The sequence below is a fragment of the Leptodactylus fuscus genome, chromosome 4, assembly GCF_031893055.1.
Source record: "Leptodactylus fuscus isolate aLepFus1 chromosome 4, aLepFus1.hap2, whole genome shotgun sequence".
NCBI lineage: Eukaryota > Metazoa > Chordata > Amphibia > Anura > Leptodactylidae > Leptodactylus > Leptodactylus fuscus.
Window position 1 is genome coordinate 135,486,444 of NC_134268.1, and position 16,350 is coordinate 135,502,793.

The following is a 16,350-nucleotide window of genomic DNA, read 5'->3' on the forward strand; positions in this document are numbered from 1 at the left end:
GCCATATATATATATATATATATATATATATATATATATATATATATATATATATACAGCCCCTGCAGCCTATATAATACCCCACAGTGGCACAATAGACTGTGGGGCATAATAGAGGTTGCAGGGGGGCCACTGTAGGGCATAATAGAGGTTACAGGGGCCACAGTGGACCCTTCAAGCTCTATTATGCGCCACAGTTGCACACCCATGAACTATTATTATACTCGGGGGTCTTTTCAGACCCTGAGTATAATACTCGGAGCCCCAGGGGAGGTGAGAGAACATAATAAACACTGTTACTCACCTCGCTGGGATCCGATTTTACTCCTAGCAGGCTTTGGGCCTATATGGTAATGTGTCAGACGTCACGTGGTCTGGGATATTACCATATAGGCCCAAAGCCTGTGCTAGCAGTAACATATAGGCCCAAAGCCTGTGCTAGCAGTACCATACAGGCCCAAAGCCTGTGCTCGCAGTAAGAGGTTATTACTACTACCACAGGCTTCGGGCCTATATGTTACTGCTAGAACAGGCTTCGGGCCTATATGGTAATATTCCAGCTAGGAGTAACACCGGATCCCGGAGAGGTGAGTAACACTGTTTATTATGTTCTCTCACCTCCCCTGGGGCTCCGATTATTATACTCAGGGGTCTGAAAAGACCCCCGAGTATAATATCAGCGGCAGTGGGTCACGGCCTGGCCCAGGCCTATTCACTACCGCCCGCCGCGGCCTAAAGTACAAGGGGAAGCGGGGGCGGCAGTGAACAGGTCCGGGTTGGTAATAGGCCGCTGCCTGCTGGTAGATACTCCAGCAGGCAGCGGCCTATTATAAACCAAAAAAAACTGTTATACTTACCGACCAACCATGCGCTGCTGCTCCCGCATCCTCTTCTGTCAGACGTCTCTGTATCAGCGTAGGCGGCGTGATGACGCCGCCTACGCTGATACGTAGATGCCTGAACAAGCGCAAGGAGAGCGGTTGCTCTCCTTGCGCTGGTTCTTAGGATTAATCCTAATCCTCCTCTGACATGGGCAGGGGCCCGATTGAAATGTCAGGGGCCCGATCGGGTCCCTAACCACCCGATCCACCCCATTGATGATTGGGCCCCTGCCTATGCTAAAATGATTAGCAATATAGTCGGGGCCCGGGGGCCCACCGGGGGATCCCCCGGTGCTCCGGCGGGCCAGTCCGACCCTGGTCATCACCTAATCATCTGATACTACAGAACAATCGTTCTTTAGAGTGTTTTATAAATCTATTTTCTAATTTGTCTTGTATGTTATGAAAAAGATATCAATGAATTTGAATCAAAGTATAATTTATTTGTATAACCTAAAATTACCTCTTTTGTTACTTTTCCACTGTTGTCAAAGTCATAGAGGGTGAATGTCCATTCTTGGTGATTGTCCTCTTTAACTGAAACATTGCATTCTAATTCCTATAGACAATAAAAGGAGAGATGTAAATGGACAGATATTGGTAACCGTGTACAAAAAGTAATAATTACAACCATCCTACATACACCATCACTGATCAGATGTTCAATGAGGCAGCAGCACTACACAACCCAGTCTGTACGATTTGTTGTGTATGTGACTTCTTTGTGTCCCTGTTATGATGCAGTCACGAGGATGGGGTTGTTTTGTTCACTGTTCAGAATGAAGCAGGAGTTGGGCAGACTTTCCCCTTCCATTTATGTCAAATGGGACCACTAGAAATATTTATACGGTGCACTTCAGCTATGTGCGTCCGATTACCTCTCCATTCAGAACAGGGAGCAAAACACACCCAGTCTCGTGATCAGTAGGTGTTCCAGCAGTTGAAAATTCCACTGATCAACTTATTTCTTTATCCTAGGTTGACACTAGTATTTGTCTCTCAGTTGTTCTGATCTGCATGCGGCCTCGAAATTCTTCTCCTACCTTTCGTTGTCTTCTCCGCGCCGCCATTCACCTGCAATTCCGTTTTTTCTCGGTATGCAAATTAGCTCTCTCGCAGCACTGGAGGCGTCCCCAATGCTGCGAGAAAACTCTCCAGCGCTGCCTCCATCTTCGTCACCAACGTCGTTTTCACCGTTTTCTTCCGGCTGGGTCAAAATTAAAGGCATGCACAAGTTGGCTCTGCCAGTGGTGCTCGGGCAGAGTCGACTTCACATGCGGGTGGCCAGCCGCTTACTCGAGCATAGGCAGTACGCTCTGTACTCCATAGAACTACAGGAGCGTACTGCGCATGCTCGAGTAAGCGGCCGGCCACCAAAAAAATGGCTGCCCACATGTGAAGTCGACTCTGCCCGAGCACCACTGGCAGAGCCGACTTGCGCATGCTTTTAATTTTGACCCAGCTGGAAGACAACTGTGAAGACGACATTGGTGACGAAGATGGAGGCGGCACTGGAGAGTGTTTTCTCGCGGCACTGGAGAGTGTGTTCTCGCGGCACTGGAGAGTGTGTTCTCGCAGCATTGGTGCGCCCCCAGTGCTGTTTCAGTGCTGGGGCCTGGCACAAGTGCTGCAAGAGGGCTAATTTGCATACCAAGAAAAAACGGAATTGCAGACGAACAGCGGCGCAGAGAAGACAATGAAAGGTAGGAGAATAGCCTTTCTTAAGGCTATTCCGATGTGGTACCTAGCAAAAATTGCGTGCGAATGATAGGATCTCTTTAACTAATTACATACTTGCATAGCCTATAGAAAGGCTATTCCACACCTACCTTTTGTATATAAATTGTCTCAGTAGTGTTTGAATAAGTCCGTTTTTATCTATAAGCTAATTAGGCTCCAGCGTTCACAGGAAATTGTCAGCCAGCTCTCCTCACCCTGCTGTGTATAAGAGCAGGGAGGAGGAGTCAGCAGCAGCCAGTGCTGTATATAGAGGAGACAGTGCACAAAGAGACTTCCAGGGTGCACTGAGAAGCTGATTTGCATATGAATAAAAACCGACTTATTTAAAATCTACAATTTACATACAAAAGGTATGTGTGAAATAGCCTTTCTAAAGGCTATGCAAGGATGTGATTAGTTAAAAATTACTTTCCAATGATAGAGCCCTTTAAGCAATGTCAAATGTATAATTTTTCATGTTTTAATACACTTGCAAAAATTTCAAACTTACAAAAATATATAATTTTTGTGGCACGCCTAACATTTTTACAGAGCTGTGAATGCTGCAGATTTTACTTGTATAACTTTTGGGAATGTCTGACATTTTGATAACTTTTTATTAAAATTGTTGGGAGGCACAAAATGGCTAAAAAATTTATATTTTGCAATTCAGATTTTTTTTTTCTCTCACTACAAATATTTATAGATGTAAATATTTGTAGAATTTTTATAGTTTAGATATGCCTGTGTTAAATAAAACCCAATGTGTTTATTATGTTCTGATATGTATTCTAGAGAAATTGAGGTGATTTGAACTTAAGTTTGAACACTAAATAACACATTAAATATCAGAGACCATTTGAGAAAATCTCAAATTGGTGCAGTAGCTGGTCATCAGTATTCTACAGTGCATAGCACAACAAAATTCTTCCAAACCACCAAAGAAACAACACACACCCATTTTGGAGTATTCTATGAGTATGTGTATTTGCAATTTTAAACAATAAGCGGATGACCTTAGAAATTTTTTTATAGCTTAAAATACCTATTAAACCTTTCAGTACCTATAACTAACCCTCCACTGCTCATGCTCCTGCATTATACCACAGGATATGGTGCCATATTGAACTGTAACTTTATATGTTCAGGCACCATTTGCACATTAAAGGACACTGACTAGTGATGGCTCATACAGCATAATTTATATGCGTGATGAAACCTTTAAAAGGGTTTTCCCATCTCAGTGTCTCAGCCAGGCTGCCTGCAGTGCCTACCTCTCACTTCCTGTATTTCTTTCCCCTCTCTACCCTCCTACTGAACAAGCTTTAGAAGGATCACAATACTTCTGTAGATCAGATAATATGCAGATGCTTGTACAGAATGGACTCTGTTGATAAAGCAGTCTGTTTTCTCTCTGTATAAGCATACAGATAATCTGCAATTAGCTGAACAATTGTCCTGTCGGCAATAGCAGTGAGTGAGTGACATCACTTGTCCATAGGTCCGTGGTTATAGCAATGCGTTGCAAACAATGGGAGGAATAAGGTCACATAGCAGGAGAACAAAGCAGAATTTCTAAAGCAATACATTTAGGAAAAGTCTTTAATTTACATAAGCTACCAATATAGATAGGAGCCTTGTGATGGGACAACCACTTTATCACATAAAAGGCTAGACAATTCTATAAGCAATGCTACTGCCTATGCTGTCCCTGCTATCTCCTGTGTGACCTCCTCTGTGTCATAGATTGTAAGCTCTTGTAAGCACGTCCCTCAGTCCCATTGTGTGGATTGACTTATTAGTGCCTCATTGTGTCTGTATTTGAAGCCTACAGTTTGTAAAGTGCTGCGGAATATGTTGGTACTATCTTAATAAAATGTATAATCATATCATTCTAGCTGTTCGCACCTGTTACTCTTCGGAAGAAGCTCAATGCATACAGATTTATGCAGTTTCCCCTGAAAGCAACAGTAGTTTGCATGAATCCACATGCAGTGTGCTCCCCCTAGTGGCCCTAGCAGCAAAGGTGACATTATGGGGGAAAGGGGATGGATCACATCTCTGCATATAATACACAATGTATTATAGTTGGTTTGCCTGTTTTACTCCTGCACCATCACGTTAATCTGGTATTTTAAAAAAATATGTACACATTACACGGGTTGTTTTTTTTTGTTTATCATTGTGTTTGACTTCTAATTTAAAATTTTCTTTTGGTAGGTTTCTGTTAATTTTAGTTTTCTAACATTCTTAAATGCTATTTATATAAGAGTTGAGAGAGCATGGGACCAGCTTCATACAGGTCTGGAAAATATATTTCCCAGACTCACCATGATTAGCAGTCCCACCGCGAGGTAGAGATTGTTGTAGCATCTGCTTTACAGAGATATCATCAACATTGTTCCAAGTAGGGCTCACAACCTAAATTCCAATCCTTATCAGTATGCATTTGGAGTGTGGGATGAAATCTGAGTACCCGGAGGAAACCCACCCTGGGAGAACATACAGACTCCTTGCAGATGTGGTCCTTGGCTAGATTTGAACCCAGGACTCCAGCACTGCAAAACTATACAAATTTAATATCACTGTAATTGTGCCGACCCACTGACTATAGGTAATATTTTGGCCGCACAGTGAGCTCTTATATAACCAATAAGTGGTGCACCCAATTCTGAATTATTTCCAGCTTCCCAGTACATCATATGGAATATTAAATGCTACTAATGCAAAGTACAATATGGCCCTCAAAAATTATTCCCTCATACAGGTCTGTAAAAGTAAAAAAAGAAAATTGAAAAATGTTGGCAGCAGAAAGAGATTTAAAAAGATATGACAATCTGTATAGATGCAGGATGGGCCCAATCATTTCATTTAATGCCCAATATGACATCATAGCATAGCTATAATATGCACAAAACATAACTGTACACAGCACAGGATACGAAGAAATTAATTGCAGTCTTTGTGAGAAACTTTGTTCCAATACATAAGGTGTTAATTGGCAATAACGCAATCCATACTATACTGGTGGCTCAGGTCTCCAAATGAAAGTTCAGAGGAGATCAACAAACCACCAAAAGAAACTAGAACTATGCAAAATCCTACACATAAAATACTTGTCAAACATTCACAACCTGACACAGGGGAACACAAAAAGTAAAAAAAGGGGGGAGGGGCATGGCCTGGCCGTGTTAGTTTACAGATGCTCGTTTCAGAAGCTCCCGGACCCCAGGCAGTTCTAACTTACATTGGGGTAGTTCTGCCTTCATCTCTCTCTTCCTGCAGCGATGCAAGGGAATCACCTCTGCCCGTGTGGAGGCGCAGATCGCATGGTTCCTGCTGTCCTCTGCCTCTTCTTCTACTCCTGCCGGTGATTCCAAGATGGCGTCGGCACGTGCTGCCAGGGAAGAACCATCGCCCCTGCAGCTGTCGGCAAGTCCTCCGCTCCCTTGCCCAGCCTCCCCGAAAGAGCCTGCACAGTCCGTGCCTCCGCAGTAGTAGCTTGAGGGAGGACCGGCTCCCTAGCTCCATGTACCGGTCCTCCTCCCTTCCACCTCCCAAGATGGCAGCGGCCATGTGAGTGAGGCGCTGCGGCCCTCTGCCTCTATCCTACACCAACAACCTCCTGTGTCGCTGCCCTACCCTGCGCCCTCAGTGTCCCTGCCAGGGGGCCTTGCCTTGACCCTCTCCACCTCCACTCACAGTCACATGTGGGGGCCTCAAATGCTGGCCCCAGCAGTTCACTCCACAGTGCCTGGAAGCCTTCTGTGCCCCCCCCCCCCTGTCAACCATGGGGGTTCTTGACCCGGTCCACTCTGGGCAACCTCAGCGCCCCTTTGTCTGACAACCCTGGCGTGATCTCTGCTCCGGCAAGCTTGGACCAGGGCTTCTCCTCCACCCCGGCAGCCCTGCGCTCGCCTCCCTCCTCCGACCTGTCTGATGCCTCGTTACAGAGCACTGCCCCACTGTCTCATCGTCAGAAGCAAACTGGCAGATGTATTGAATCTACTTCGCACTATGCCGATCAAGTCGTATTTGGAGGTGATTATCCGTAGAGTTGAGGAGAGGCAAGAGAGACTCCTGTCAGAGTTTACGTCTGAACTCCTTGTCAACCCAGGTTGCTGCTCAGCAACAACACATTGCTTCTATTGATCAACGCCTCACCGCTGTGGAACCCTCCTTGGCCTCTCAACCGTCACATCCTCCTTCAGGTGGATGATCAGGAGAACAGGGGTCGGCACAACAATATTAAGCTGAGAGGCATCCCTGACTGTTCGTCCTGCTTAACTCCGCACTATTGTCTCCTCTATCTTTAACAAGGTCCACTCCCATCCCATGGATATAGACATCACTTGAAAGAGTTCAAAGTGTGCTGGGCCCTCGACGCTCGGATACTTCTAGGCCGCGGAACGTCCTGTGTCGAGTTCATTTCTTCCAAGAGAAGGAGGATATCCCCCTGGCGGCATGATCCTGTGGCTTTCATGGACAATCCAGTACAGATGCTCCTTGACGTTTCATGTTGAACTTTGTCTATGCACAGACTCCTCAAACTGGTTTTGCAGGCTATTCTGGACTCTGGGGCCACCCCTTTCACCTCCAGATCCGGCATAATGGTGTTCTGTTTGTTCTGCAGTCTCCTGATCAAGTTGATTCCTCCCTGCCCATTTCCCCAGGATTTTAAAGTTCGCTTACGAAGTTTGAGGAGGTTAGCTCTGGGCCGGACCCCACCAGCCATATGCTCCTGGATGTCTTTTTGACACTAACCTCCCTTCCTCCAGAATGTTGCCCCTCCTTCCTGGCCTCACTGAGCTTAGGGTTGCTACCCCCCCATCCCTTTATTTTTTTCTCTTTCTTCTCTCTTCCTTCCTTCCCTTTCTCTTATTTTTCACACTAGCATGTATTTTGCATGATTTTGAGGCAGATTCACCCTCAAACAGACTCCAAATTAAGGTGTTTGAATATACCCTAGCAGATGCCACATTACCTTGAGAGGTCTTGAAGAGTCCATGACTCAACATTCAGACCTACTTTGAGCTACTATATTAGGTAAGCGACCTTACTGTCATGGCTGCAAGATGTTTTTAGATTAGACTTTGTTTTTTTTGTTTTTTTTAAACATATGTAATAAATCAAGGCATTTACATACATCAATGTTAATTTGTTTCTTGCCAGATCGTTTCGTAGCTTCTTTTATTAGGGGCTTTTCAGCATCATCAGATAGATTTGAATATATATTCTGGTCTAGGCCTTCTCTTTTCTTGGGTGGAAGGTTAACTGTTAAAAGAAAAAAAACAATAATAGATAATATCAGAGCTTCATTTAAAAACATATAGAACAGGGGTAGGCAGTAGAGATGAGCGAACACTGTTTGGATCAGCCGATCCGAACAGCACGCTCCGATAGAAATGAATAGAAGCACCTGTGACGCTGACTATGCCGGCGGCCGGCCGACGTCACAGGTGCTTCCATTCATTTCTATCGGAGCGTGCTGTTCGGATCGGCTGATCCCAACAGTGTTCGCTCATCTCTAGTAGGCAACTTTTGGCACTGCAGCTGTTGTAAAACTACAACTCCCAGCATGCATACTTGCTCTGCTGTTCTTGGAACTACCATGGAAGTGAATGGAGCATTTTGGGAGTTGCAGTTTCACAGCAGCTGGAGAGCCGAAGGTTGCTGACCCCTGGTATAGAGCATAATGAAAAAATAGAGAACATAAAAGTAATGTAAAACTAGCAGTAGTAGTACTAGCATCCCTACATTTGCTAACCCGCTGTGATCTATAGTAGCAATACAGCAGCATTTAAACTTGCAGTACGTCAATTATTGTTGCAGGGTGGTCCTCAACGTAAGTCTGCAGGTAAGCCACAGCAAACACACAACTACTTGCTCTAGGAAACTGCGGCATATTAGTCCTGTGTGAAATGGTCACAACTGATTTTCATCCATGTTGCACTCATTTTCACTGACCTCTAGCGTCTGAGTGATCCATGAAAAATATGTAGATCTAAGACACGCATGTTCTATTTCATGACAGCCACTCATAAAAAAAAAAAAAAAAAAAAAAAACACAACTCAGATTCAGACTTCTTTGAAAAAAAATATGTATGTGATTCTAGCCATATGGTATTTTCACCAAATTATTTGATGCTGACCAAAAAACCAAAGCATAGAGTGGACATTAACTGGAGGAGAAATACCGTATATACTCGAGTATAAGCCAAATTTTTCAGCACATTTTTTGTGCTAAAAAAGACCCCCTTGTATTATACACGATTCAAGCACAAAATTTTTTTTTTATTTTTATTTATTTTTTTTTTTTTGGGGGGGGGGGAATTGTCTATGACCAGCCGCAATAGTAATGTATGGTACCTCCCATAAAATAGTGGGGGGAAAAAAAAGAAGCTTTAAAAAAAATATATAATAAAAAAGTAAATAAAAGTTCTAAATCCCTCCTTTCCCAAGAATACATACAACAGTAGAAAATGACTGTGAAACTGACACACACACACATTTAGGGTATCCCTAATGCAGTCACTGGGAGGCGTAAAACCCATGGCGCGGATTTGGGCACGGAATTGGCAAAAACCGCACAGAATAAACGCTAGCGTTTTTTTCTCAAGGTTCATACACTGTGCTGGAGGAAAAATACAAATAGACTAAAAAATAAAAAAAACACACTCCAAAAACCACTTCAAAAAACCATTTCTTAATTCCTGAAGCTGATTTTGTCCTCGCCAAAAAACTCTGTGCTAGCAGAAGAAAAAAAAAGAACCCATTGAAGTCAATGGAAGGCTGTTTTTCAGTGCTGAAATTCCACACCAAATTCCTGACCAATTTTCCTCCGTGCAAATGAGCTGACATCTCAGTAATGAAAACCGCCTCACAGGCAGACTTGTGTAGTTGCCCATAGCAATCAATCAGAGCTCAGCTTTCACTTTACCTCAGCAGCTTCAGTGATGAAAGCTCCCTGTATAGTAAGCAATAATGACAATCTTACTATCGTGAAGTTTTCTCCTGACCAATATTGCTGCTCAGTAAGGCTGCTTGCACACTACAGGATTTTTCACGAGTCTCTGGGCCGCGGATTCTATATCGCCATAGACTTCTATGGAGCTGCAAAATTCAAAGCTTTGTGCACAAAGAAGTCTATGAAACTGCAAAATCCATGGCCTGGAGGCCCATGAAAAATACTGCAGCGTGCAAGCAGCCACTAAGGATACCGGATGTGTTTTGTCAGTGTGTGTGTGTGTCTGCGTCTGCATGCGTATGATCCAAGGGGTATGTATGCGTGTATGTGCGCGTGTGATCCATGTGTTTGTGGGTTTACAGTGCAAGTGTCCATGTGTGCAGTAGTTGTGTGTGCTCTGTTCGTCCAGGTGTGTAGTGTGCATCCATCCGAGTGTGTTTGCGCGCATGTGTGGTCCGTGTGTGTGTGTGGTATTTATGGAGTGGTGGTTGTGTTGTGTCTATTGTGGTCTGGTGTTTGTGTGGTGTTGTGCTTGTGGGTTGGTGTATGTGTTCTGTCTGTGTGATGTTTATATGGTGTTTGTAAGATGTTTGTGTGTGATGGTGCGGCCCCTTTAGCAGCGACTCTTTGGCGCTGTCGCTATAATCAGTCCCTGTCAGTCACAACTGTAGTTTTCCCCTCAGCACTTTCACATTTCCTCATTATATACATAGGGCCTAAATTTAGGGTCCCCAATCTCATGACTGGGGGACGCTAGCGAGATGTAACATGCGCAGTATTCTGCTCCTGTGGATGGAGAGGGGGCGTGCCAAATATCACCCAAATCGGGCCAGAACTGTGGATTTGTATAGAGCGGACTACTACAGAATTTGAGTTTTATATACTGTATACAGTGGGGCAAAAAAGTATTTAGTCAGTCACCAATAGTGCAAGTTCCACCACTTAAAAAGATGAGGCGTCTGTAATTTACATCATAGGTAGACCTCAACTATGAGAGACAAAATGAGAAAACAAATCCAGAAAATCACATTGTCTGATTTTGTAAGAATTTATTTGCAAATTATGGTGGAAAATAAGTATTTGGTCACCTACAAACAATCAAGATTTCTGGCTCTCACAGACCTGTAACTTCTTCTTTGAGTCTCCTCTTTCCTCCACTCATTACCTGTAGTAATGGCACCTGTTTAAACTTGTTATCACTATAAAAAGACACCTGTGCACACCCTCAAACAGACTCCAAATTCCACTGTGGTGAAGACCAAAGAGCAGTCAAAGGACACCAGAAACAAAATTGTAGCCCTGCACCAGGCTGGGAAGACTGAATCTGCAATAGGAAACCAGCTTGGATTGAAGAAATCAACTGTGGGAGCAATAATTAGAAATTCTGGATCATCTTTTTAAGTGGTGGAACTTGCACTATTGGTGACTGACTAAATACTTTTTTGCCCCACTGTATATATACACACACACAGATAGATAGATAGTTGGTTATGTTAAAGTAAAATTTTCAGTGTCACCCTGAAATTGACACTCAGAGCTACAGTAAATCTTTTTTTCCACTTTAAATTTTTATTTTGTCATTTTACTAATTTGTCATAACATTGTGAACTTTTTTTTTTTAATTTCAACATTTTTATTGATTTAATATATTCAATACATATTATGTAGTATAAACTATTACAACTATTTTTTTTAAATAAAAATACCTTACACAAACATATATTTACACCCAATTAACAACATAGTACAACCCTTCCCCCTCCCTCCAGTGTAATCTATAAGTAGTTCACGGACAACAGAGTAATATAGGTTTACAGTTACACAACTATCTATTGTGGTGCTTTTGGTAAACAATGTTTCTGGTTTTACCTTCAGGTGCATACCTGTACATGAAAAGATTTTTGGGGTACAACTGTCCATGTGAAAAACACGGGCTCTCCAAATTAATGCCGGCTACTTTAAAGGGTTCTACCATTAAAACCTCTTTTTCTTTAGAAAGGCTATTTGTCTCTTACCTTTAGATGTGATCTCCGCCGCACCGTTCCTTAGAAATACTGGTTTTTACCGGTATGTAAATTAGTTCTCTGGCAGCGATGGGGGCGTCCCCACTGCTGCTCGAGAACACGATCCTGCGACGCCTCTATCTTTGGCTGGATCCTCCCCTTCTCTGTAGTCTTACTCCTGCGTCACCTCCGCCTGCGCAGTTGGCTCTGCCAGTGAGACACTAGTAGAGCCGACTGTGCATGCCGGCCGGCGGCCATTTTTGGGAGGCCGCTTTTGTAGTTCAATGCAGGAGCGGCCTCCCAAAAATGGCGGCCAGCCGGCATTCGCACTCTGCTCTGCTGGTGTCTCACTGGCAGAGTCAACTGCGCAGGCGTCGGAGGTGACGCAGGAGGAAGACGACAGAGAAGGGGAGGATCCAGCTAAAGATAGAGGCATCGCAGGATCCTGTTCTCGACCTGCAGTGGGGACGCCCCCATTGCATTTCCAGCGCTGGGGCTCGCCCCATCGCTGTGAGATCATTTGCATACTGGTAAAAACTGATATTTCTAAGGAACGGTGCGGCGGAGATCACATCTAAAGGTAAGAGACGAATAGCCTTTCTAAAGGCTATTCCGACGTCTTATCCACAATAGAGGTTTTAATGGTAGAATTCCTTTAAGTGATTGACCTTGTGCTTTGTTTATAGTCATAACAAATGCAAGTCGGATTGGGAACTGCAGACGCTTAAAATTGAAGGGCATGTCGCTTGGTAGCAAAGGAATACGCAGAATAAAAACATTTGCTCCCTTAGAGCTTCCCATAAGAATAGCGGCTTCAATAACATTGGGCAGGAGACTCTTATGGCTAGTTCACACGTGAACTGCCCGCGCGGGTTTTGACACAGAGAGAGACGCGGCGAGCTGCGTCTCTCTCTTGTCAAAACCCGCCCGCCGCGACCATCGCTGTCGCGGCTTAACCCTCTGCTGTCGGCTCAAATGAATGAGCCGACATAGGAGGGAGCTGCCGGGGGCAGAAGCCGCGCGGCCGAGCCTGCGCGGCTTCCGCCTGAAGAAAGGACATGTCCTTTCTTTTCTCTGTTCTCCGCAGCTCGCCGCTAGCGGAGAACAGAAGCCCGGCGGTCTCCATAGACCACCATTATAAGGGGAGGTTTTGGACGCGAAATCCGTGTCAAAAACCTCCCCTTATACTCACGTGTGAACTAGCCCCTAATGCCAATCTTGTGCCGTTACAAATTTTTGGTGGGTCAATGTTCCGAAGCAAAACTATTGTGGCTTCTATTTTTAAAGTGAGCTTATGAGGTGGCATTCCAGGAGGCTCCTAAGGATTCAGGAACTCCAATGGATACGTTACGGCTTGTTCACTCTACATGACTGAATCAATGGACATGTATGTGGTTGCTAGACCAGGCAGCCTTCCCTGAATTAATACATTTATGGAGCTGACACTATCATTTTTAGGTGCAAGGATATATGTATGTTTGGGGGGGTTACTTTTTTTTTTTTTTTACATTTATTTTTGTGTTTTTATTCTTTACTTTTTCCCGGTCCCACATGGTAAGTGAAGCTGGGATCTCAGATCCCCAGTGCAAGAACATCACACACTAATTCCTATGGGAACTATGTATAGGCAGACTGGAGGCCATGGCCCAGCCTCCTGCCTGCCATGACAACCCCTTGGACATTCTCGGAAGTTCTTACTCCCAGATCGTCTGGATCCTTTGATCACTAATGATCCAGGGGGAGAGATACTCTGACTCCGGCGGCTGGTCCCAGGCCTCAGCTGTGTAATACCGAAGGTCCAACCATTATACACTATTACAGCACTGAATGTTAACTTTAATGAGGAAATCGATTTTGCAAGATTTCCCACCTTGTTCTGTAATTTTTATTGCAAGTGAGCTTCAACTGTAAGAGACAAAATCTTACAAATAAAGTAATAAATAATTCAAACAATCACATTGTATGATTTTTAAATAATTAATTAGCATTTAATGCATGAAATAAGTATTTGATAGCATAGAAAAACAGAACTAATATTTGGTACAGAAATCTTTGCTTGCAATTACAGAGATCAAACATTTCCTGTAGCTTCTAACAAAGTTTGCACACACTGCAGCAGAGATTTTACCCACTCTTCCATACAGATCTTCTAGGTTTCGGGGCTGTGGCTGGGCTTCACTGAGTTTCAGCTCCCTCCAAAGATTTTTGATTGGGTTAAAGTCTGGAGACTGGCTAAGCCATTCCAGGACCTTGATGCTTCTTATGGAGCCTCTCCTTAGTTGTGTGTTTAGGGTCATTGTTACAACCCATCTTCAATGGTCTTACTGCTGGAAGGAGGTTGTTGGCCAAAATCTTGCAATAAGTGTCTACGTCCATCCTCCCATCAGCACAATGTAGCCATCCTGTCCCCGTCCTGCAGAAAGAAAAAACAGCACCAAGCTGCATAAGGTGATGTACTTCACAACACAAATGTGTTGATAGAAATGAATAAACTCTCACCTTATAGAGTTGTGAACAGTTCACAACTACTATGATTGCAGTAGAAACGATTCACGCAGAGGGTCCTCTCTGATCTTTGGAAGCTGCAGGGTCCAGACACCCAAAGGTGTTGTAGATATATACCATGGACAAAATATGGATTCGCCTGGAACCATTGAGGGACCGTGCTTCCACAGGAAAGTTGGATCAGTAGAATATCTTTATTAAAGTCACAATACACAGAAAGCACTCACAAGGTATGATGTTTCCACTCCAATGCTTCACAGCTGAGATGGTGTTCTTGGGGTTTTAGTCATCCTTCTTCCTCCAAACATGGCAAGTGGAGTAAATACCAAAAAGTTTTATTTTGGTCTTATCTGACCACATGACCTTCCTCTCAAACCTCCTCTGGATCATCCAGATCAGGCATGTCAAACATGCGGCCCTTTACAGGCATATCTGCGGCCCGCACGAAAGTCTCAAACTTTGTCTCTAAAGCTTAGAGACAAAGTTTGAGATTTTTGTGCGGGCCGCAGAGGTGCAATACTCACACTGCTACTCGCTGCTGTGTAGACGTGATGATGTCACATCGCGTCTACAACTGTTAGCGCGAGAGAGAGAGAGTGTGGCGGGGGAGCGAGGACTCGGAGTCGTCGGAGAAGGTAAGTTTAATGTGTGTACACAGAGGTGGAACGTGAAACTGGGGGCAGATGAAGGAAGGGACGGCATGACACTGGGGGCAGAGATGGAGAGGACGGCATGACACTGGGGGCAGAGATGGAGAAGACGGCATGACACTGGGGGCAGAGATGGAGAGGACGGCATGCCACTGGGGGCAGAGATGGAGAGGACGGCATGCCACTGGGGGCAGAGATGGAGAGGACGGCATGACACTGGGGGCAGAGATGGAGAGGACGGCATGACACTGGGGGCAGAGATGGAGAGGACGGCATGACACTGGGGGCAGAGATGGAGAGGACGGCATGACACTGGGGGCAGAGATGGAGAGGACGGCATGACACTGGGGGCAGAGATGGAGTGGACGGCATGACACTGGGGGCAGAGATGGAGAGGACGGCATGACACTGGGGGCAGAGATGGAGAGGACGGCATGACACTGGGGGCAGAGATGGAGAGGACGGCATGACACTGGGGGCAGAGATGGAGGGGACATGAATCTGGGGGCAGAGATGGGGGGGGGACATGAATCTGGGGGCAGAGATGGGGGGGACATGAATATGGGGGCAGAGATGGGGGGATATGAATCTGGGGGGGATATGAATCTGGGGGGCAGAGATGGGAGGGACATGAATCTGGGGGCAGAGATGGGGAGGACATGAAACTGGGGGCAGAGATGGAGGGAGGACATGAAACTGGGGGCAGATGAAGGGTGTATATGTAAACAGATAATTTTCTTTTATGAAACTAACAAAATCTTCTCAGAGAACAAGGCTGACTGATCACCACTTATAATCTAAAAAAGATTGAAAAAAATGATAGCAAATAAATGTTTAGTTTTTAATTGCTGTATTTTTGTTAAATATATTAGTTGCTGTTGCGCACTGCATATATATGTTGCCGTTACATATTACTACTTCATATCTTGTTTTCATGACTGCTGTTAAAATACGTGTGTGACATTAGCTGCTGTGTGCGGCCCTCGCAACAACCTCTTGTTACTCATGTGGCCCTCAGGGTACCCTGAGTTTGACATGCCTGATCCAGATAGTCATTGGAGAACTTTAAACAAACCTGGACATATGCTGGCGTGAACAGGGGAACCTTGCGTGCCCTGCAGGATTTTAATCCATGACGGCGTAGTGTGTTACTAATGGTAATCTTAGACACTGTGGACCAGCTCGCTTGAGATCATTGACTAGGTCCTCCAATGAAGCTTTTCTGGGCTGATTCCTGACTTTTCAATGACTTATCCAGTCACTGGCAACAGTTGTTGCCTTCTCACCAAGCTACTTGCTCCTTGTCCTGTAGCCCATCCCAGACTTGTGCACATCTACAATTTTGTCCCTGGTGTTTAGGTAGATCTTTGGTCTTGGCCATGGTGGAGAGCTTGGAGTGTGATTGATTGTATGGACAGGTTTCTTTTAGACAGGTAATGAGTTCAAACAGGTGCAATTAATACAGGTAAAACTAACAGGTCTGTGAGACAGAATTCTTGCTTGTTGATCAAATACTTATTTCATGCAAAAAATGCTATATTTATTTTTTTAAAAATCATGTGTTTTTCTGGATTTTTTTTTTAATTCACCAAGGGATCTTATAGGTAACTGAATAAATTTAACAG

At 44.4% G+C, this 16,350-nt stretch overlaps 1 protein-coding gene across 1 annotated transcript in view; it reads right to left on the bottom strand.

Annotated features, from left to right (window-relative positions):
* The window catches only part of NKD2 (NKD inhibitor of Wnt signaling pathway 2), a 71,073-nt gene that overhangs the window by 7,080 nt on the left and 47,643 nt on the right, over nucleotides 1-16,350 (bottom strand). Inside the window, exons 5-6 of the mRNA XM_075271173.1 lie at nucleotides 7,747-7,874; nucleotides 1,345-1,440 (exon numbers count right to left, since the gene is read on the bottom strand). Coding sequence (XP_075127274.1) covers nucleotides 1,345-1,440; nucleotides 7,747-7,874 — 224 coding nt within the window. The remainder of the gene's footprint in view (nucleotides 1-1,344; nucleotides 1,441-7,746; nucleotides 7,875-16,350) is intronic.